This window comes from Carcharhinus amblyrhynchos, chromosome 24 (genome assembly GCF_965287045.1).
Source record: "Carcharhinus amblyrhynchos chromosome 24, sCarAmb.v2.hapA, whole genome shotgun sequence".
NCBI lineage: Eukaryota > Metazoa > Chordata > Chondrichthyes > Carcharhiniformes > Carcharhinidae > Carcharhinus > Carcharhinus amblyrhynchos.
Window position 1 is genome coordinate 13,215,342 of NC_137347.1, and position 23,648 is coordinate 13,238,989.

Consider the following 23,648-nt stretch of genomic DNA (forward strand, 5'->3'; position numbering starts at 1 on the left):
AATTCTTTTTCATAGTTTTTACTGTTTTAATAGGACTCATGTCACAGCCTGAATGACATCTCTCTGAACTCACTGCTGCCCCAGAGGTAGGCTACTTTTCATACCGGGTATGAGATCACAGTCCAATAGGGATTACACAGCCACTGTCAGGCATGGTGACCAGCCAATATAGGATTTGGCCGGGCTTGGACTTCACAGTGCAAGTGGAATTAAGTGCTCTGCTGTCCATGAGAAACCTATCAATTGCTGGCTGCAACCTTGAAGTGGTGCCACAGCGAGAGATTGAATGGCATCCTCTGAGGGCTGACTAATAAGAGAGTACAAATATAAAGCCAACAATTTCTGCTAGGGTGAAAATTACTCTGGAAATAACTCAAAATAGAAGAGCAATGTGTGTAAAATCCAGATGAATGCCACTGAATTTATTTACTTGAAGTTTGCCATTAGCTATAGAGATGGAGTTACTTTGGTATCATGTGAATTAAAGCAGATTTTTTTCAGACTATGTAACTGTGATTATAAATTAGTGCTACATTAGGTATATAAAATCTCAAACAGAAGGCCCATTGCATGTGCGTGAGCTCTCAGGAAGCGCAATCCAACATGTCTTATTTCTCAATTTTTTTTCTATACCTTTGTAATTTGTCTTTCCTTCAAGCATTTACCACTTCCTTTTTTAAAGCTTCTATTGAATCTGTATCAGATGGTGCATTCCAAATCTTAACTACTCTTTATGTAAGAGAAGAGTTTCCTCCTGTTGCCTCTGGTTCTTTTGGCAATTATCTTACCTGTGTGTTTTCCAGATATTGATCCTTCAGCTATTGGCAGTTTTCTCTTTTTTAACACCATCTTCATGAATGTGCCATCTCTATCCAATCACCTGTCAACCTTCTGTGCTTATTAACAAGAAATTTCATCCCCTCCCAGCCTATCCACATCAGTGCAATTCCTCATTTCTCAAACTATTCTCGCAAATTTCTCCTGTAACCTGTCCAAAGACTTTGGGAGCAATCTTACCAGCTGTTCACACCATGCTCCCACTGGTCAGAGAATTTGGCGCCCAGCCAAATCTCTGTTCACTGCAGCAGGATGGGAAAATCCTGCCAGCATGAATGGTGGTAACAGTCCAGCCTTCACATTCTTTCAAAATTGTGGCAGGGCCCACAATGTCTACAGACTATGCTACTTGCAAGTGCCAAGGCTCTTTGCTGCACCACCTCGTCTTGACAGTTGGTTGATTGGTGACAGGGGTCATCCTTTGAAAAGGTGGCTGATGACACTTGTCAGCGAGCTGAGGACAGAGGCAGAGGAGAAGGATGATCATTGCCATGTATTCACAACAGTGATAGTGAAATGGACCATTAGCCTGTACATGATATTGTCTGAGGCCTGGACTGACCTAGGATGTCCTGCAATTTCCAGCCAAGCAAGTATTGCTCATTGCTATTGCCTGCTGCTCTGTTCACAACTTCACTCTCTCCACCCGCCTCAGGCAAGGACACCAACACTGACTTGGGTGCAGACCCCTGCAGCCGGAAGGATTAGGAAACTGAAATTAGGAACCTTCAGGAGGACAGGGACACATGGGAAGCTCTGATTTCCTTTTCTGCCTAGCCTGGCATGCCCCACTTCCCTCAGAGTCCCTGGGCATCACCCCCATACCAAACATCCCACACAGAATCCTCCATGAGCCCATTGCCTTTGTAATAAATCATAAAATCATAGAAATCCTACAGTGCAGAAGGAGGCCATTCAGCCCATTGAGTCTCCACCAGCAACAATCTCACCTGGGCCTTATCCCCGTGATCCCACATATTTACCCCGCTAAACCCTCTAACCTATGCATCCCAGGACACTAATGGGGCAATTTAGCATGGCCAATGAACCTAACCCACATATCTTTGGACTGTGGGAGGAAACCGGAGCACCTGGAGGAAATCCACATGACACGGGGGGATTGTACAAACTCCACACAGACAGTGACCCAAGCTGGGAATCAAATCCAGGTTCCTGGTGCTATGAGGCAGCAGTGCTAACCACTGTGCCACTGTGCTGTCCCAACTATGCCACTGTGCTGTTTCGGATCTCCCACCACAGATATCTTTGAGAGTCCAAGTGAGCACAAACGGCACTCACGGCTTGTGAGTACCAAATTGTTTTTGAGTTTATTTTATTGGTATTCACCTCAGTTCAAGTTTTGCATATCTATCAAATCACATGCGCGCAACATTGTGATTCATGTCCCATCCCACTAATCTTAGGCAACATATTTAAGCAATTCACAATTTTCTTTATAGTCCAAAATGCAATCTAGTGTCTAAGGCAGTGAGGTATGGTAATCTGCTGGATTATATTGGAACTACAATGGGTTGTCCACTTTATAGGTCTGATCTCTGATAAATGACAAACACAACTCAATAGAGAAGGACTGGGTAACTGCTTCTGTATTTCATCAGTTCCTCAGAGGCTATCAAGCATATAACATAAAATCTACAAACAAGAAGAAACACCTCAAACATAATCCTTATCTTGGCTTCTCCTACCTAGGAACTGTGATACGTAAACAAATAACAAATCACCTGCCCCTTTTGTGATTAGTCATCACATCAAATGATCTGTACTTTGTTATATTGATCACCCATTTAACTGGTGGTTTTGTGAGAAAATATCGTTTGAATTTTATTCCCAGTTAGTTCAAAAGTATTCATCATTCCTATAACAACATGTAAAATTATGAAGGGAAAGACCACAAATACTGCGATGCTGCAATTTTCAAAAGAATGAAGCTTCATTGACTGATTGTTAACTGCATAGTAGTTTGTTGCATATGTTAAATCTCACAGATTCTAGGATGAGGTAGCCAAATGGATACAAAATTGGCTTGATGACAGAAGACAGAGGGTGGTTGTTGAGGGTTGTTTTTTCAAACTGTGACCAGCAGTGTGCCTCAGAGATTGGAGTTGGGTCCAACTGTTATTTGTTATTTATATTAATGATTTGGATGAGAATTTATGGGGCATGGTTAGTAAGTTTGCAGATGGCACCTACATTGGTGGCATAGTGGACAATGAAGAAGGTTATCTAGGATTGCAACAGGATTTTGATTAATTGGGCCATTGGGCCGATAAATGGCAGAGGAAGTTTAATTTGGTTAAATGTGAGATGTTGCATTTTGGTAGATTGAATTCGGGGCAGGATCTGCTAAGTGAATGGTAGGGCATTGGGGAGAGTTATAGAACAAAGAGATCTAGGAGTACAGATTCATAGCTCCTTGAAAGTGGAGTCACTGGTCGACAGGGTGATGAAGAAGGCATTCAGCATGCTAGGCTTCATTGATAATAACATTGAGCACAGGAGTTGGAATGTCTTGTTGAAGTTGTACAAGATATTAATAAGGCCATACTTGGAACACAGTGTACAGTACTGGTCACCCTATTTATAGAATGGATATTATTTAATGAGAAAGAATGCAGAAAAGATGTACTATTGTGCTACCAGAACATAAGAACATAAGAAATAGGAGCAGGAGTAGGCCATCTAGCCCTTCGAGCCTGCCCCGCCATTCAATAAGATCATGGCTGATCTGAAGTGGATCAGTTCCACTTTCCCGCTTTCTCCCCAAAACCCTTAATTCCCTTGTCTGTCAAAAACCTATCTACCCTTGATTTAAATATATTTAGCAAGGTAGCCTCCACCACTTCAACAGGCAGAGAATTCCAGAGATTCACCACCCTTTGAGTGAAGAAGTTCCTCCTCAACTCCGATCTAAACTGCATCCCCCTTATCTTGAGGCTGTGCCCTCTAGTCCTGCTATCCTTTCTAAGCGGGAAGAATCTCTCTACCTCTACCCTATCCATCCCTTTCATTATCTTCTACGTCTCTATAAGATCCTCCCTCATCCTTCTAAACTCAAGGATAACCAGGGACTTGATGGTTTGCGTTATGAGGAGAGGATGGATAGAATGGGACTTTTTCCCCTGGAGTATTGATGACTTAGGAGTGATCTCATAGAGGTCTATAAAATAATTAGGTACCTAGATACAGTAGATAGTCAACATCTTTTCCCACAGGTAGGGAGGTCTAAAACTAAAGGGCATAAATGAGAGGGGAGAGATATAAAAGGGTCCAGAGGGGCAATATTTTTCATTCAGAGGGTGGTGAGTGTCTGGAATAAGCTGCCAGAGGTAGTAGTAGAGGCAGATACAATTTTGTCTTTTAAAAGCCATTTAGACAGTTACATAGGTAAGATGGGTATGGAGGGATATGAACCAAATATGGGCAATTGGGACTAGCTTAGTGGCATGGACAAGTTGGGCTGAAGGGCCTGTTTCCATGCTGTAAACCTCTGTAACTCTATAACTGAGCTCTCAGGCAGAGAACAGATTGGAATAACATGGCATCAACTTGACCAGAAGGAAGTTTGTGTATTAAGTTAAACAGTATGAAGTGAAGAGTTTTCAAATAAGCATTAGGAGACTGATAGTGAAATAATTTTATCCTGTTGAGTAGTTTTCAGAGTATCATTTACCAGCACGGACTTCCACATACACATAAAATACCAAAAATGTCTTCTGGCAAACTTAATGGTGCCTTACACCTTCTGTAATCAAAACAGAAAATTCTGGAATTTCTCCACAGTTCAGGCAGTGCCTGGAGAGAGAAAAACATCTTTAATGTTTTAGGCTGATGATCTTCAGTGAATTTGCTTTCTAATCCATCAGAGACAATCAACTATGACATCAAATGGAGTTTACATGTTTTCTCTTTTTCTACAAAGTTAATGTTTGATTCCTGACAATATTGCTTTCTAACAGACTTTGGGTTCATGGATGGATTCACCGATATTGTGCTCAGTACAGCATAACCAACGTGACTGAATAGATATCGTGAAACAGCCTGTTTCATTCCTTCTTGCCGTACCTGAGTTGATGCACACTTGCCAGATTCCTTACAGTAACTCTTACAAGCAGCCACTTATCATTCTTTGCAGATACTTGAAGAGTATACAGCCACACACACTCTGTAAATTCACAAGTGAGTTCACATAGATATTTACAGCCTTGACTTCAGTTTTTGTCATTCTCTTCCCTATTGACCTGAGGGTCAGTTTTTTACCGAGTGTTGCTATTCAGTGACACCATCCCCAGAATCTTGCATCTCTAACATATCACATTACCTTTGATCATGTTCCTTTTATACAACAGTTTCTTGACACTATTTATCTAACTATTGATTTGCCGAGTTGAATCCTCCCCTTGGCACAGGTAATCTCGAACTGTGCGCATTTGCAGCTTGCAAATAGCACACCTGATTCATGTGTGATTCTTATCCCATTTTTCTTTTCACTCTGGGGCCATGTTTGGACTGCGGTTTCCAAACCATAACCAATGAGGAAGGAGTGTGGGTATGGAGGTGGGCTGGTTAGAAGGCCCCTCCGACACAGTATCCCAACTGCCAACTGTGTTTAAAGGCCTGTAAACTTCAGCTCTAACCTGTTACCCACCCCAGCCCATGTCCCCTCAAATCATCAATCCTTCATGCACTCTGAGGTTACTCATGCCACCTCAATGTCCACCATCACAATGCACCCAGTATATGTTAGGCACAGTCCTCGCAATCATTACATAATCTGTACAATAACATATTACCATGCAATACTTTATATTCCTTTGACTTATGACAAACTTATCATCTAACACAAGCCTCCATATCATTGATCTGATATGGAAAAAAAAAGCTTTTGGTTTACTGACACAATACTTACAAATATTTACTGACACAATACTTACAAATATTTACTGACACAATACTTACAAATTGGAAATCACATCAAAGGACAATCCATTGTTCCCATCTTCATAAAATGCATCCATTCTCAAATGAATGTAACACCTCCTGTGTATCAACCCATTTACACTTAAAACTCAGTGAAGCATTGATAATGGCCACAGCTGTCCAAACAATAGACTGCTGCTAGGAAGAAAAGAACAGGAGACTGTTCCAATTTCAAAGCAACGTAGGGAAGCAGATGGTTTTTTTTCAAATGTCCAAACCAGGTCTTTTTTAAAAATTGGTGAGAGCCATTTGAATCACGGTAAAAAGGCTGACAGCACAGGCTGAAAGGACGTTTTGGTAGATTTCACTCTGCTCGTTGAAGTGGTGGAGGCTGCCTCGCTAAATATTTTTAAGACGCGGGTTGATGGGTTTTTGATAAACGAGGGGATTAAGGGTTATGGGGAGAGGGCAGGAATGTGGAACTGAGCCACGACAGATCAGCCATGATCTTATTGAATGGCGGGGCAGGCTCGAAGGGCGAGATGGCCTACTCCTGCTCCTATTTCTTATGTTCTTATCATGCTTCTTCTGTCGGGCAAGATTTGTTGGTAAACAAAAACACAAGGTAGGTCAATGTAAGGGTCAACTTACCTTTAAAGGACAAATCCCTGTAATAAACCACTGCATTAAAAACAAACCTACATTACTACACAACATCTAATAGTGACATTCAAAGATGTGAAAGCTCTTTATAGCGACCATTCAGAATGCGACCCAGACCCCTCAGCAGACATTCCATTTTCTTCACAAACTCTCCATCCTGGCATGTTTTAAATGGGCGTCCAAAACCTTTCACCACCAAATGATAACAGAACGTGGAAGCAAATCTGATTGTCATCTCCCGTTCCCTACATGGAGAACCAAACCCTGGTAGGGTTGGGTATATATTTTGCACACTAGGCATTCTTGATCCACAAAAGTGCTGGAGGAAAATGGCATGGGATCAAAGATGCAGAGGAAAATCATATTTTCTGGAAAAGAAGTGTGACCATTCGCGAACTGAAACCTGGTTCCAAACCCTGACAGAAATCCAGCCCTGTGACTCATGATTAAATGGAAAATATAAAGATTCAACTCTGGATAAAGTTGTAATGTTCCTTCTACATCTGTAGCATTTTAATAGCTTTGCAATGAATCTAAAAAAATCACTTATTTTTATTTTTTATTGAATTCAAAAAATATTTTGGAACTGCAAAGTTCTAGGCCCATCAGCAAATGCAAATTATTAAACTGATTCAGTTATTGCCAGTGTGGATTTAAACAATCCATAGCTCTGCTGGCAAAATATTCATCCAGCACATTTCAGTGTCACACAGGCAATTGTTGCAATTTATACATTGAAAACAGCAATTCAAAACAAGACTTAACAATATCTCTTTGATCATCATTAGTTGAGGGATGAATGTTGACAAGAACATAAGCATTTTTCAGCAAGGAATTGGAAACTCACATGAGCCATGGGTAGAACGATGGAATTCTCCAGAATGCAGAATGAGGCTGCCCAGCCCATCGAGCAGACATCAATAACAATCCCACTCAGACCCAATCCTCACAACCTTCCTAACCGCCCTGACACTAAGGGGTAATTTAGCATGACCAATCCACCTAACCTGCGCATCTTTGGATTGTGGGAGGAAACCAGAGCACCAGGAGGAAACTCATTCAGGTAGTCATCCAAGGTTGGAATTGAACCAATTCCCTGGCACTGTGAGGCAACACTGCTAACTACTGTACCAGCATGCTGCTCTAATGGAGAGGGAGATACCTGCAGTGCTTGACCACTAACCCACTTTCCCCCTTTCTATACTCATGTGCATTGTAGATAAAAGGGTTTTTTTATCAAAGAGATATTGAGAAACCATGAGCTGGTGAATCCCAAGGCGATGGCTGGCTAAGACGATGAAGTACAAGCTTTATAGAATATAAATAGATAGAATATAAAAGCAGGGAAATCTTGCTGCAACTGTACAAGGCACTGGTGAGGCCGTAACTAGAGTACTGTGTGCAGTTTTGGTCCCCTTATTTGCGAAAGGAGAGATTGGCTTTGGAGGGAGTACTGAGAAGATTCACCACGTTGATACCGGAGATGAGGGGGTTAGATGAGGAGAGATTAAATAGACTGGGCCTGTACTCATTAGAGGGGGGATCTTATAGAGACTTACAAGATAATGAAGGCGCTAGATACGGTAGAGATAGAGAGATCCTTTCTGCTTAGAAAGGAAAACAGAACTAGAGGGCACAGCCTCAAAATAAGGGGGGGCAGTTTAGAATGGGGTTGAGGAGGAACTTCTTCACTCAAAGGGTAGTGAATCTTTAGAATTCTCTGCCCATTGAAGTGGTGGAGGCTGCCTCGTTGAACATACTCAAGTCACGGGTAGATAGATTTCTGACAGACAAGGGAATTAAGGGTTATGGGGAGAGAGTGGGAAAGTGGAACTGATCCACTTCAGATCAGCCATGATCTTATTGAATGGCGGGGTAGGCTCGAAGGGCTAGATGGCCTACTCCTGCTCCTATTTCTTATGTTCTTATGTTCTTATATTGATGCATGTATTGAAGTCCTTGCCAGCAGCTAATAAATTTCAATTGATCTGGAGTTAATTTTCAGTCAGAAGAAATGTGGCTTATTGAATTAATTAACAGTCCCATCACCCAGTAAGACAGATCCAAAGTAACTTTTCATTTGCATGTTCTTGATTGAGCAATGGGGAGAATTTGGCATTGTGCTATTGTCACTGAAGTAGTAATCCAGAGATCCAGGAAAATACCCTGAGGACCTGGGTTAAAATCCCACCATGGCATATCAAAGGCACAATGACTGAATTAAACAATTCCTGCCATGTTGCAATTTGAATTCAATGAAAGTCTGGAATTAAAAGCCTAATGATGACCATGAAACCCTTGTTGTTCACTAGTATCCTTTACGGAATGAAATCTGTTGTCCTTACCTTTTCTGGTCTACATGTGACTCCAGATTGACAACAATGCCTCTAGTGAAGGGCAATAAATGCTGGCCCACCCAACGACCCATCAACTAATCAAAAAAATGCCATCAGTGAAGTATTAAAACATTTCTGTGGGACACTTGGAGGCGGCAAGAATTGAACAGCAGAGACCCTCAGCAGGAGTTTGCTTGGGTAGCCCCAGTTGGTGGTGACCTTTATCACAGTGAACAGTGCTGTTTCAATTTGGCCAGAAGAGTCAACATACAAATCTTGAAACACTGCACACATTGGGCGTTTGTCAAAATGTCAGGCAGTAGATTTTCAATGACCGCAACAAAGGAACATTAGGAATGAAAAGTCCTGCGGAATCTGTTGTGGGGTTTACAGACTGTTTGGTCAACTTTCCCATGGCTTTGAGCAGCACTGGGGTTCAATTTCCATCTCATTGTCAAAACATTGTTCCAAAGTACAGTCATCTCTTTGGCCCATGCCATACATGTGTGCGCCAAAATAATATGAACCAATACAACAAATCAAGGATCATATCCTTTCTCATTTTGATCCCTGTTGCCCTTTGTTCCTCTTATCTGTCAGCAGAATAGCAACCTGCGTTAAACAAAACAAAATCTTTAGTTAGCAAAGCTACTTATTGTGCAAGGAGATTGCGCATTACATTAATAACACAGTTTTAGAACCAACTTGGCAATCACTTATTGTATAATTTGTCATAACAGGATATTTTGTAAAGCTTTATAACATGATAAAAGTAGTTAGGAATCTCTGAAAACATTTCCCGATTGGTTTTATGCATCCAGTTTTAACAATTAAGCTGTAAAAGCATCATGTCCTCCAATAGGGATTGGAGGGGAATTTGGAATAGGTCAGCAATTTTTCCAAAGGAACAAAACCATTTGGAAACTATTTCTTAACCCAATTAGCTCCTGTGCCCAATTACACTTTCATAGGTCAGTATGCTCCCAATTATTACTGGTGACATCAGGAGATACTTGGGAAATTAAGTAATAGTGTTACCCGAGAGGGATATTATCAATGAAAGCTCCCGTTAATAAGTCTTAGCTCACATCCATTTAAATGCGCTGTACGAGTTAGTCGATTTGATTTATTATTATCACATTTGATTATAGTTATTTGATTTATTATTATCACATGTATTCGGATACTGTGAAAAGTAATGTTTTTTGTGCGCTGTACAGACGAAGCACACTGTTCATAGAGTGCATAGGGTAGAAGGAAAGGAGACAGTGCAGAATATAGTGTACAGTCATAACTAAGGTATAGAGAAAGATCAACTTAATGTACGGGACATCCATTCAAACGTCTGATGGTAGCAGGGAAGAAGCTGACCTTGAGTCAGTTGGTATGTGATCTCAGAGTTTTGTATCTTTTTCCAGTTGGAAGAAGGTGGAAGAGAGTATCTCCAGGATGCACAGGGTCCTTAATTTTGATGTCTGCTTTTCCAAGGCAGCGGGATTTGTAGATAGAATCAGTGCTTGGCAGGCTGGTTTGCGTAATGGACTGGGCTGCATTCACAATCCTTTGTAGTTTCTTGTGGTCTTGGTCAGAGCAGGAGCCTTACCAAGCTGTGATGCATCCAGAAAAGATGCTATCAATGCATCTATAGAACTTGGTGAGAGTCGTACCAGCCATGCTGAATTTCCTCAACTTCTGGAGAAAGTAAAGGCATTGGTGGGCTCTTTTAACTATAGCATCAGTGTGGAGGGGTTTTTGATGATCTGGACAGCTAGAAACTTTGAAGGTCTCGACCATTTCCAATATCATCACTGTTGTTGCAGACCGGTGCATTACCAAACTGAAATCGATGACTATTTCTTTTGTTTTACTTACTTTGGGGGGAGAGAGATTATTGTCATTGCACCATTTCACCAGATTCTCTATCTCTTTCCAATACTCCATCTCACCATTTTGAGATCTAACCTACCATGTTTGTGTCATCAGCAAACTCGGAAATAGAGTTGTATTTGGCCTAACTCTTAACCAACACATTTCAGTTTTGTTCCAGTCCGAATGTACTTGTAGTTTTGTTATGATATTGTTGTCAGGAGGGGACAAAAGCATAAGTCTTTATTTTTTAGGCATTCTTTGGAACGAGTGAATGAAAGTCAGAACATGCAATCTCTTGACGAACTGAAAACGGAAAATAACAGCTGTGTGGAAATGATTGCAAATCAGTAATCTACAAAGCAGTAATTGCATTAAAAACTTTAGATGCAATACACTTGAGATAACCTTGGAATTGCTGTAGGGATCGATCTTTATAATGTATTCATTCTAAGGCAGAGATTGTTTAATTCAGTCATTGTTCCTGCCTTTGATGTGTAATGAAATCCATGTTGTAGGATTAAAAGTGTGAAGATAATCATCTGTTTTATCTAGTGATCATTTATGATTGGTTACCTGGTACTCATAGTTACTACCTATGTTATAGTGAATAATTGCATTATGTGGTCAGACTCTGAAGTATGCATTCCAAAAAAAATTAACGTTAGATACAATCAGGGAAGTAATTATTTTATTTTGTGCTAAATTAGTTAAAGATTTGCTTATGACAGAAGATTTTTTCAGAATTGCCCTGAAGGTATTGTTTTTAGTTTTGATATCTTTGGAAGTGTATTTAAATGATTTTCAGAATTAGTTTTTCTTCTTTTTTGGATTTACGCTTCTTCTCCGACCTACTTGTGAAATTTCGTCCATACAGCTCAGTGTCACGTGCTTGGAAGTGGGGCAAATACAATAGCATGAAAGCAAAATACTGTTAGAGATCTGAAATAAAAACAGAAAGTGCTAGAAAACCTCAGCAGATCAAGCACCATTTTGTGGAGACCGAAACTGAGTTACCATTTCCAGTCTGATAGGTCTTCTTTGGAACAGTTCTGTTGTATGGTAATAGAGTAATCCAGAGGCCCAGACTAATGATTAGGAAAGATGAGTTCAATCCCTAGCATGGCAACAGGAGAATTTGCAAAAAAATTAATTAAACAAATGCCAAGATCTTGCTGCAATTTTTGCCAGCGAGATCTTGCTGCCCCATCAATGGTGCACCCCTACCATGGGTCTCCCAACAGCGAGAGGTGCGTTCACCAGGAAACCCCCATTGACAGATGATAAGATCTCACAATCAGCGAACAGCGTTTCACCTCCCACTGCTGCAAAACACACCAGGGAGGAGGAGGAAATTCCCACCCAGAATCTGGAATTCCGAAGCTACTCTCTGTGATGGTAACCATGAAACCACTGGAATATCATAAGGCAAAACATCTGATTCGCTTTAGATAATGTCCTTGAGGGAGAGAACTCTGCAGTCCTCACCTGTTCTGGCCAATATGTGATTCCAGACCCACAGTAATGTGTTTGACATTTGAGGGCTAGGATCTTACCACTGTTCATACCAGCAGGATTTTCCCATCCCAGTGTAGTGAATGGAGACTTGGCTGGCTGCCAAATTCTCCGACTTTGCTGCAGCAGGTGCAGGCATTAATGACAGGTAAAATCGCACCCAAGTTCTGATGATAGGTGACAGGCATGTACTGTTAATTTCATTTTTTCCCCCCACATTGCCGCCAGACCTGCTGAATATTTCCATTGTTATCTGTTTTTATTTCAGGTTTCCAGCATCTGCAATATATTATTTTTGTAATAGTGATGCATTCTTACCTAACCTCTGTGACATTAGTGTACCTTAAAGAGATTATTTTTAAAATCCCAGCCTCAGCTGATGTCATTGTTGCCGAGTTGGCTGAGGAGGTTTTTTTTTTCCATTGCTCCTTCAATGGTTTAAATGAAGTTTGTTTATTTTTACTCTGGGTTATTTTATGGCCCTGCATTGTTAGGAGGAAAGTCATTCGAGTTTGGACAGTTTCTTTTTCCCCGTTTCTAGTGAGTTTAAGATTTCATTTTCTTTTTGGCTGCAGTTTTGAGTTAAGTTTTAGAACGGGCATCAAAAAGGGACAGAAAAAAATCTCTCTCTCTCTCCCTGGTTTTGGAAATTCTGCGAGTGAGCTGAAAGCAAGGTTTTGCCTTTCTGAAGGGGGGAATTCTGCTGTTGGTGGCTTGCTGAGAGTCTCTAGTGTTTTGGGAAGTTGTTCTGACTTCAAGCTGTTCTGAGTCTATCTAGAGAACTGCAGACTTCATCCAAAAGTCCAATATCATGTCAGCATTAGTCTTTGCTGTGGTAAACCTGTTTGAAGGGTTTTGTCTATGGGATTGGTTTGATTGGAACACATTAGATATGTTTGTTAAGGCTTATACATTATAGTGGTTGTTCTGGTCCTTGTTTGTAATTGATTTCAGGAACTTGTGGAAAACGTGCATGGATAAGTGAACCCATTTTAATTATTTTTGATTCCGTGCTCCTAATTTTCTTACCTGTCTTTTGCAGAGTCCTTTCAACATCTTCATTTCTTGAGTTTTCCTCTTTCTTTCTTCCCCCATCTTTCATGGGCTAGAAATTGAGACAGCCTATTCTGAGTTTGACTATTTCATCTGTGTGCCCATTCCTGGGTTTGGGGGATGGGTTTGGTTCTTTATTTGTCCCTCTTGAATTGCTTCAGTTTCAGAATAAGATAATCAAATGTTTGATTACCTTCACACAAAAAAAATCCGTAATTCTGCTTCAATAGCTTGCAAGTCTCACCACTATAGGAGCCAATGCTCCATGTACCTTTTGTCTTTCACAGCCACCCCTTAGCCATGCATCCAAAACAAGCATTCTGTTAGAATGGCAAAATAGATTCAAACTCGATAGCAGTTCAGTATTTTAGCATAATGTAGCACTCCATTGTGTTTTGAGAAGGAAGATAAAATAAAAACTAGAAATAGGAACATTCCATTTTATGCCTACTTAAAAGGAAGTTGCAGAACATTTCACATCATCCCATTATTGGACAGCACGGTAGCACAATGGTTAGCTCTGCTGCCTCAGAGCACCAGGGACCCGGGTTCGATTCTGGCCTTGGGCGACTGTCTGTGTGGAGTTTGCACATTTTCCCCATATCTGTGTGGCTTTCCATTGGGTATTCCTGTTTCCTCCCACACTCCAAAATTGTGCCAGTCAGGTGGATTGGCCATGTTAAATTGCCCCTAAGTGTCAGGGGAGTTAGCAAGGTAAATACAGGGGGATACGGGTATAGGGCCCGGGTGGGATTGTTGTTGATGCAGGCTTGCTGGGCCGCATGGCCTCCTTCTTGTGGCATTCTCCATGGGCCTCGGGCACAATGTTATGAATGGGCGTCCCGGTAAAATTCCGGCCAATGATTCTATTATTCCAGGTGATGCATATCCACCATTTATATGTTATTAATAATTACGCCCAAGTAACTGGTAATGGGAACTGAATCCACTTCACAATTGGTGATCTATTCAACATCTTTTCATATGAGTAATTAATACATTATGTGTTAATACTTAGCATGTGCAAGTAGGGAAGAGATAATTGGGACCTCCTGGAGATAGAAGTTGAGTTATGAGCTTAGAATGTGTACAGAAGCATATTTACTTTCAGATATTCTGGTGGGCCAGAGCAGTGATTCTCAATTTGACAGAACAAAGCAGTAAACACCTGACATTCTAATGAGTTTTTAATGTGCTTCCTGTCATTTTGTCATTCAAGGAAAAGATGGTGACTTTGGATGATTTAAAATCACATTGCTTTTGGAGGAAATTTTAACCAACAAATGAAATGGGCTCTTTTATGTTGAACTGAGGATTTAAAGTATTAAACTCAGATTCCTATCGAGATTTTCCTTCAAACCACCTACTTTACGGGATGTGGCAAAATGGGACAGGTGACTAACCCATCACAAGAGGAAAAGTTAGGCTACCTAATGATGCTGAGCCTCATTATCACCAACTTTTCGACTTTAATTATTAAAGACTGGGTTTTCAGAACTTGAGAAACCAGACAGCTCCATCCGGACAGCAACTTGTAACTCCAGGAGACTAATGCCTTTCGCTTCCCTCCTGGATCCAGTGTGCCTGCCTGTACGAGGGCATCTCTCATCAATCTTTTCCACAATATTTCGGCTTGCACCCCCAGAGGTCTCCGCTTGCCATCCAAGTATCCCAATCCAGTTCCTGTAACTTGGGCATCCCCCACAATTGACCAATCTTTCAAACAATCCAACCGCCATCACTTAGGATTGCACCCTTCTCGCACTTCTGTGGGATTGACATGGTCCCCCTACCCCCATCCCATGCCATGCGGGTTGGATTGATTGGCCATGCTAAATCCTCTGTTAATGTCAGGGGGATTAGCAGGGTAAATACTGGGGTTACATGGAAAGAGCCTGGATGGGATTGTTATTGGCGCAGGCTTGGTGGGTCGAATGGCCTCCTTCTGCACTGTAGTGATTCTATTCTATGAAAAGGGTAAAGCCATGCTTTACTCCTGCATTCTGAGAGCTGTGTTGACACCATTTGGATTGTGCTTGGTCATTCTAATTATTCAACAATTTGCATTCAAAACCAATTCATTTGTTCTCAGCTGATGCGATTAAAAATCCGATTATGTTGAACAAATTGCTGAATGCCTTTTTAATGTTTTTGGATATTAAGTGTACTGCACAATTGTACGTTTTGATGGCTATCCCTGCTTAACGCTTCTTAGCTCACTTAGAATTACCAAGTTGAGATATGAACCGTAGCTTTTCACTTCTGTCTTTTTGAGGTATTGGGTAATGAAGCAATCATTCAGTAATTTCTGAATTTGGAAAGTCATTTGAGCATTCCCACTTCATACCAGATTTGAAGAAATTCCCCATTAAATTTAAGCTTCCCACTTACATTCACACTTCTGATTCCCCCATCAGTGAATAGTTTTATTATTGACGCATTTTCCTAATGTTAGTTACTCAGAGGTTAAAATGAAATTTGGTTTGGCAACTTTTCATGTTCCAGAATTTCTCTTAACCTCCTGGGTGTTTCTGCCACTTTGAGCTACAGCACCTTTTTCCCTTTTCGTCTTTTTTTAGCTCACTCGATAGCCTCAGTTTTGGCTTCAGAGACCCACATTTTGAAGTATTCATGATTGCACTAAGCAATCTCTGGAGCCTACAGGATCATGTGACAGCAGAGATGTTGCTACCAGTAATTGCTAACTTCCCTGGGGGGATGTACCCCCCGGACTGCAATCAATGGAAAATCTATGAAATGAAGAGAAGGTCCACTCTTAATCCAAAATTCTGACTCTGAAAGCTAAGATCAAGTGTAGTATCTGTTTGTCTCATTTCTCGGCCTTTGGCTAATATCAAGCCCAAGATGGACTTACATTGTTGGCTTGGATCTTGTGTCTCCCTTGTGGGGACCATGAATTGGATTGACGTTGAGTTGGTTTTTGGAGCAAGCAAAGAGATTGATTTGGGTCTGCCCATTCCATTCTACAATTGGCTTTGGAACTTTAAGAATGAAGTAAAAAATAAATAAAAAGAAGCCCTGGAAATGATGACCAATCATTGGTAAAGCATACTAACTTCAGGGTTATTGCCAAGCACACTCACCGGCTCTCAAAAAAAGTTATTATTTATTCGTGAATTGTTAAATTTCTCCATTATGACACCAACATTGTACATTTAAAAAATTCCATTTGGAATGAGTTTGCACAATTTATTTGCATCTATTTTAAACCTTTCATTATTTATTTCACTATCCCAATTATAAGTGAGGAAATTCAGTGCTTTTAACTTCCTGGTTTGCCATCTGTTAGAATATTTCAACCTGACTGGCTGTTTACCCTGCTTCGTGCCATGACTGCTGCTCGCATGTGAAGATTAGTGCCAGATTGTGCGCACACACACACACACAGAGACACACTCACGCACACACACATTTGTGCACGCGCGCACACACACACATACATCTGCGCGCACGCACACACACACACACACACACACACACACACACACACACACACGCGCGCGCTCTCAATGACTTGGGTTCTGCTGGAATTGTGTTAGGTATGCCATGAGAGTTGAGTTTTATTTCTAAATTGCTGGAAATAAAAAGGCAATAGGACAATTGGAACAAATGACATCATAAGAACATAAGAAATAGGAGCAGGAGTAGGCCATCTAGCCCTTTGAGCCTGCCCCGCCATTCAATAAGATCATGGCTGATCTGTTGTGGCTCAGTTCCACTTTCCCGCCCTCTCCCCATAACCCTTAATCCCCTCGCTTATCAAAAACCCATCAACCCGCGTCTTAAAAATATTTAGCGAGGCAGCCTCCACCACTTCAATGGGCAGGGAATTCCAGAGATTCACCACCCTTTGAGTGAAGAAGTTCCTCCTCAACTCCGTTCTAAACCGCCCCCCCTTTATCTTGAGGCTGTGCCCCCTAGTCCTACTGTCCTTTCTGAGTAGGAAGAGTCTCTCCACCTCTATCCTATCCATCCCATTCATCATCTTATACGTCTCAATGAGATCTCCCCTCATTCTTCTAAACTCTAACGAGTACAAGCCTAGTTTATCCAGCCTCTCCTCATAGCTCAACCCCCTCAACTCCGGTATCAGCCTAGTAAACCTCCTCTGCACTCCCTCCAAGGCCAAAATATCCTTGCGTAAGTACGGCGACCAAAACTGCACACAGTACTCCAGCTGTGGCCTCACCAATGCCCTATACAGCCGCAGCAAGACCTCCCTACTTTTATATTCAATCCCCCTCGCTATGAAGGCCAGCATCCCATTAGCCTTCCTGACCACCTGCTGCACCTGCAGGCTGGGTTTTTGCAACTCATGCACAAGGACCCCGAGGTCCTTCTGCACCGTCGCCTGCTGCAGTTTTTCGCCACGTAAGTAATAGTCCTTCCTACCATTATTCCTACCAAAGTGGACCACCTCGCACTTGCCAACATTAAATTCCATTTGCCAGTTCCTGGCCCATTCGCCCAGCCTATCTAGATCCTTCTGCAGACTTTCCACACCGTCCGCGCAATTTGCCGTTCCACCAATCTTGGTGTCATCAGCAAATTTTGACACCATATACTCGGTTCCCTCCTCCAGATCATCTATATAAATGGTAAATAGCTGAGGCCCCAGCACCGACCCCTGGGGCACTCCACTAGTCACCAACCGCCAATCCGAATAGCACCCATTGACCCCCACTTTCTGCCTCCTATTTGACAACCAATCCTCTATCCACACTAACACCCTACCCCCAACTCCCTTACCTTCTGCAATAGCCTAAGGCACCCCTTAACTAATGAGATTAAAGGATTGGTAAATAAAATCAACATGTGCTGAGAAAATAGTGAAAGAACAGCATCAAATTAAACACAGGAAGAAAAGGCAAGAGAAAACAGGGAAAGGGAAAGGAAAAGTAAGAAAAAATAACAATGACGAGTGGATTTCTCCAGTTGCGCTCACCCCAGAACTGGAGAATCCTGCCTGAGATCAATGGATCTTGGCGTGGTCCACTCATGCCCGCTACAATTCCTGTGGCAGGTGGGATGGGAGAATCCCCCAAGACACCTTTAAAATTTCCAATAATATTTCACAACCTGAAGGAATGAAGTTCCATACTTTATTTGCTCGCTTTCTGAGCCAGAGAAGTTGATTAGCAATCATTAACAATTTCCACATGGTTAAAAAGGTGCTTCTGCTGTGAGTTATGGGATTTCACTTTTTGTGACAAGTTGGCTCAGCAATCAAGTACAAATGCATAAAAAAACCTTGAAAACCCCAGAGACATTAAGAGCAAGATGCCAGTTTTGTAAAGCAAATGGTGAATTTGATTTGATTTGATTTATTATCATATGTATTTGCATATGGTGAAAAGTATTGCTTCTTGTGCACCATATGCACTATACAGACAAAGCAATACATTCCTAAAGAAGGAAAGTAGAGAATGTAGAATGTAGCGTTACAATCATAGCCAGGCTGTAGAGAAAAATCAACTTAATACGAGGTAGGTCCATTCAAAAATCTGATGGCAGCAGGGGAGAAGCTGTTCCTGAGTCAGTTGGTACGTGACCTCAGACTTTGTATCTTTTTCCCTGCGGCAAAATGTGGAAGAGAGAATGTCTGGGGTGCGTGGGGTCCTTGATAATGCTGACTGCTTTGCCAAGGCAGCGGGAAGTGTAGACAGAGTCAATGGATGGGAAGCTGTTTTTTTTCACAATTCATGATGGCCAATTTGCACATTATTAATGGAGAACATCATTTCAATGCTTTAAAATTGGAGCAAAATCTGGAACATTGATTGACTCATTATAGTCATAGGAATTTCAATTTTCTTTTGGTTAGGTCTTAATAAGAGATTCCTGTTTGAGTCACTTAACAACAAATGCCAATGCAAACGCTCTACTGAGCTGAAGGACAGTGTGGCGATTAGTAGAATTCTTTCAATTCTGATCTGTTTATATTACAGGCTCCGCATAAAGGGTTACAGTGGAACAGCCGGGAGAACCAGCAGTCTCAGCCCCTCTGGTACAAAATTCAGCACCAAGGATGCGGACAATGATGAATGTGGCTGCGAATGTTCCCGGATGGCATCTGGAGGTAAGACAGAAGAGTTTCATTTTCCAGCTATCTGTTGTTTGTACTGAGAAACTGCTTTCAAAACATTACAGCTTCATTGGTGTGACCTCTGGTTATGAGACAAGAGGTGACTGAAATAGAATGTCACTGCAACAATATTCAGGAAACAGAGCAAAAACAATGCAGAGAAACGTGGCGTTTAGGGGCGGAACAGTGGTTAGCGCTGCTGTCTCGCAGCCAGCAGTTAAAAGGATCTCCATACAGGTCTCACAGCGCCAGGGACCCGGGTCCAATTCTCAGCTTGCATCACTGTCTGTGTGGAGTCTGTACATTATCCCCATGCCTGAGTGGGTTTCCTCTGGGTGCTCCGGTTTCCTCCCACAGTCCGAAAGGTATGTTGGATCGGTGCATTGGCCATGCTAAATTTTCCCTCAGTGTACTCGAGCAGGTGCCAGAGTGTGGTGACTAGGAGATTTTCAAGTAACTTCATTGCAGTGTTAATGTAAGCCTACTTGTGGCACTAATAAATGAACTTAAACTTAGTTTCCTTTTTTTGTCTCCCCTATCCTTTCCTCCCATTTCCCCCCACCCTTCCCATCATGAACCTGTCAAAGTATTTTTCAATTTTTGGATTTTATCAAGATGACAAATATATATTAATAAAAAAAAGGACAATTTGCAATTTGTCTTTGCACCTCCCATCCTTGCCAAGAAAGTCTTAGTCATAATTTAAACAAATAGCAAGACTCCTTGTACAGTATTCTAATCGAAACAGCATATCCACAATTCAATAACCACATAACAATGCCAGTCTGATGGTCTCATTTTGCAAAAAAAAAGCCTTTGTTACCTCTTTGAAATAGCGGCTATTTAGTATTGACATTTTATACCGCAAAATCATGTCCCCTTAGTAACTGAATGGTTAAGCTGCCAAACTCATTTCACCGTGCACTTTCTTTGCTAAAGAGAAGAATGCTTCAAATGTTACATTAAGGGAGGTGATAATGAAGAAACTGAATGGGATAAAGAAAAATAAAGTAGAAATATTGAAATGGTTAGCAATGCTCAAAGTACAGAAGGCATCTTTTTTGCAGATGGATTGCATCCTGCATCCTGGGTAACTGAGGGAAGTAGGTTTGTGTCTCGTGGTCACAATCTACAAATCCTCTTTAGATATGGGAATGGTGCCAGAGGATGGAAGTTTGTAAATGTTACCCCTGTACAGAAATGGGGAGAAGGTTAAAAATCAGCGATCAGAGGCCAAGTGGTAGGGATTGATGTCGGGCAGAATTTTAACTGAGAAGGATTTGGGAGTGGGTGCAGGATGTTTCAGTTGGAGGTGGGTTGTTAAAGCCCCAAACAATATCATGAGGTTGAAAACCTGATATGATCCTGTTCACTCTTATTTTCACCGGGGGGGCTTTGGAGATGACCATGGAATTGTCGGGTAAATATTTCTCTATCTAACCAGCCAATATCCTGTGATTCAGGATGTCAGTTTTAACAGCAACACTTTGGTTTCCTAAGCTGTGTGTCAAGACAAGAACACAGATGGGAGACCCAGTTGTTCAATGAAACTAACAAATTTGAAAGCCTTGGAACAGTGAAACAGACAAACTGTTGAACTTCCTACGTGAAAGGCTTGTGTTCACCACAAGAAGCGAGTCACTTCTTCAGGTGATTTCCAACTTTAAAGTGTCACCAATTGAAGGCTAAGATGAGGATGAATTTCTTCTCTCGGAGATTGTGAGTCTTGGGAACTCTTTGCCACAGGCAGTTGTGGTGACAGAGTCCTTGTGTACATTTAAGGCTGAGATGGATAGATTTTTGATCAGTAAGAAGATCCAGGGTTACAGGGAAAGGGCAGGAAAGTGGACCTGAGGAATGTTGGATCAGCCATGATTCTATTTAATGGTGGAGCAGGCTTGAATGACCAAACAGCCTACCTATTTCTTATGATCTTATGGTCTTTCTGGAAATTGCTCCTTTGAACTGTACTTACCTCGATCTGGCCCTCCTCACCTCCTTCACAGTAACATATTTACAACTCCATCTTCGACCTCTAGTAAGGATCAAGAGGAGGGGACAGCTGCCCCTGTGTGTGTGTCCCTTCAGTTGCCTTCTCTTCAGCCAAATGTCACTCCACCGGACACAGGGGATAAACATAGACCTCCAGCACTAAGGAGGCAAGAGTCTACAGGCAGAGGATCAGCTCTGCAGAGTCAGAGACTCCGGGGCCAGGATGGGGGTAGCCTCCGCACATTTTTTTTTTCCATTGCTATAGCGGCTGAATCCTCAGGAAGCAATGTGAGGTTCTTCCAACCTTACCACCTGCTGGGGTCCCTTTAACTCGAAGCCTTTCCTTTAGCTGATGCAGATTGTGATCATGTCCATCCTGCGATTGACTGGGAAATCTAAGAGTTAATGCGGTGACTGGCTTAACAGAATTGAAGCCCTGGGGATGAAAGGGGCAGTGGCTGCATAAATACAAGACTGGCTGAGGCATAGAAAGCAGAGGGTTGTCACAAACTGTTGTGGAAAAAGTGTGGAGCGATTCCCTTACAGGCTAGTGTTACAGCCACTGAGCTGTTGACAGATGTTAATGACCTGGAATTGAATGTATCCAGCATACTGTCAATGCTGTCAGATGGCCTGACACTTGCAACTGTAGTAAACAGTGAAGAGGAGAGTTTTAAGGAGGACGTAGGCACATTGGTGAAATGAACAAATGCGTAGTTGAATATTTGTGTGGTTATTAGGACGTTGACATTGTGACCATGTGCATGTCTCGAACCTGCTCACAATCCCAGCGTGCCCAGCATTATATGAAGCATCCTCCTAATTGTCTGCCTCTGTATTTACTATCCAATTAAGTCGTGCCAGGAATTGGAGACCCAATAGCTGGGTGTGCTACAATATCTGAGGTGCTGCCCCATAGGGAAAGGTGAGAACTGTTGAAATAGCACTCATCAAGGCCTCCCCCTTTAGTGCTGGGACAATTGACAAAGCATAGTCTAGGGCTTCAGGATGGAGGGGTAACCTCTGCCAAAGAATATCTGCTGCGTTTTCTGGTACCCTCTGAGCATCACTGGCCCCTTGAAGCTGCCAACTAATTCAGTGGCACATAGAGTCATAGAGGTTTATGAATGCAAACAGACCCTTTGGCCCAACTTCTCCATGCCGCCCTTTTTTTTTAACTACTAAGCCAGTTCCAATTGCATGCGTTTGGCCTATATCTCACTTTACCCATCCTTTTGGAAATAGCTCACCGGCTTCCCAGCAAGAGGTCGCATCCTCAGCATTGCTGGACCTCCAATTGAGCAGGGGATCCGAGCAACACCAGGAAGGTTGTAACCCTGAAGGGAACTTGACTGGGGCTTTAATTGACTACATTGCCCTCCATGGATGGCCTGCTGATTTCCACGGGAGGTAAGCCTGGTAGGGGCAGCAGAGCATTTTTTTTATCTTTCATTGGATGTGGGTGTCACTGGCTGGACCAGCATTTATTGCCCAACCCTGAGGGCATTAGGAGTCAACCACATTGCTGTGGGTCTGGAGTCACATGTAGGCCAGACTAGGTAAGGATGACATATTTCCCTCCTTAAAGGACCTGGGACTGCATAACCACTTTTCACCAACACTAACACTGCACCACCACACCACCCCCCTTCCCTCAACTCTCCTCCAATCCCATTTTCACAGAGCCAGGAAAATTCAATCCATTAAATTCAACACAATCATTCCTTTTGGCAGCAATGATGAGGAGAGGAAATTAAAACAAAATGGTAATTTGAAAGGGGGTTTCAGCAACGGGGGGTGGGGGGGGGTGGTGAGGGGGGGTGGGAATTGGGAATTGGGTGTGGGTAGTTACACAATTCTTTGAAGGTGACAAGCTGGTCAGGCTTTAAGGATCCTTGGCTTTGTAAGTAGCAACATATTGTTTAAAGTTCATTTATTAGTGTCACAAATGGCTTGCATTAACACTGCAGTGAAGTTACTATGAAAATCGCCTAGTCGCCACACTCCAGCAGCTGTTTGGATGCATTGAGGGCAAGTTTAGTATGGCCAATGTACCTAACCAGCACATCTTTCAGACTGTAGGAAGAAATCGGAGCATCCAGAGGAAACCCACGCAGACACAGGGACAACGTGTAGACTCTGCACAGACAGTGACATGAGGTCAGAATCGAATCTGGCTCCCAGGCACTGTGGGCCAACAGTGCTAACCACTGTGCCACCATGCCACCGTGTAGAAGCATATTGCACAAAAGCAGGGTAGTTATGTTCAGTATCTATAACACACTAATTTGACCCCAGGTGGAATATTGTGGCCAGTTCTGGATATTGCACACAAAGAAAGA

At 42.1% G+C, this 23,648-nt stretch overlaps 1 protein-coding gene across 2 annotated transcripts in view; it reads left to right on the forward strand.

Annotated features, from left to right (window-relative positions):
* Positions 1-23,648, forward strand: part of angpt2b (angiopoietin 2b) — a 217,863-nt gene that overhangs the window by 172,662 nt on the left and 21,553 nt on the right. For both annotated transcript variants that reach the window (XM_080211209.1, XM_080211210.1), the window contains exon 9: positions 19,178-19,308. In XM_080211209.1, coding sequence (XP_080067335.1) covers positions 19,178-19,308 — 131 coding nt within the window. The remainder of the gene's footprint in view (positions 1-19,177; positions 19,309-23,648) is intronic.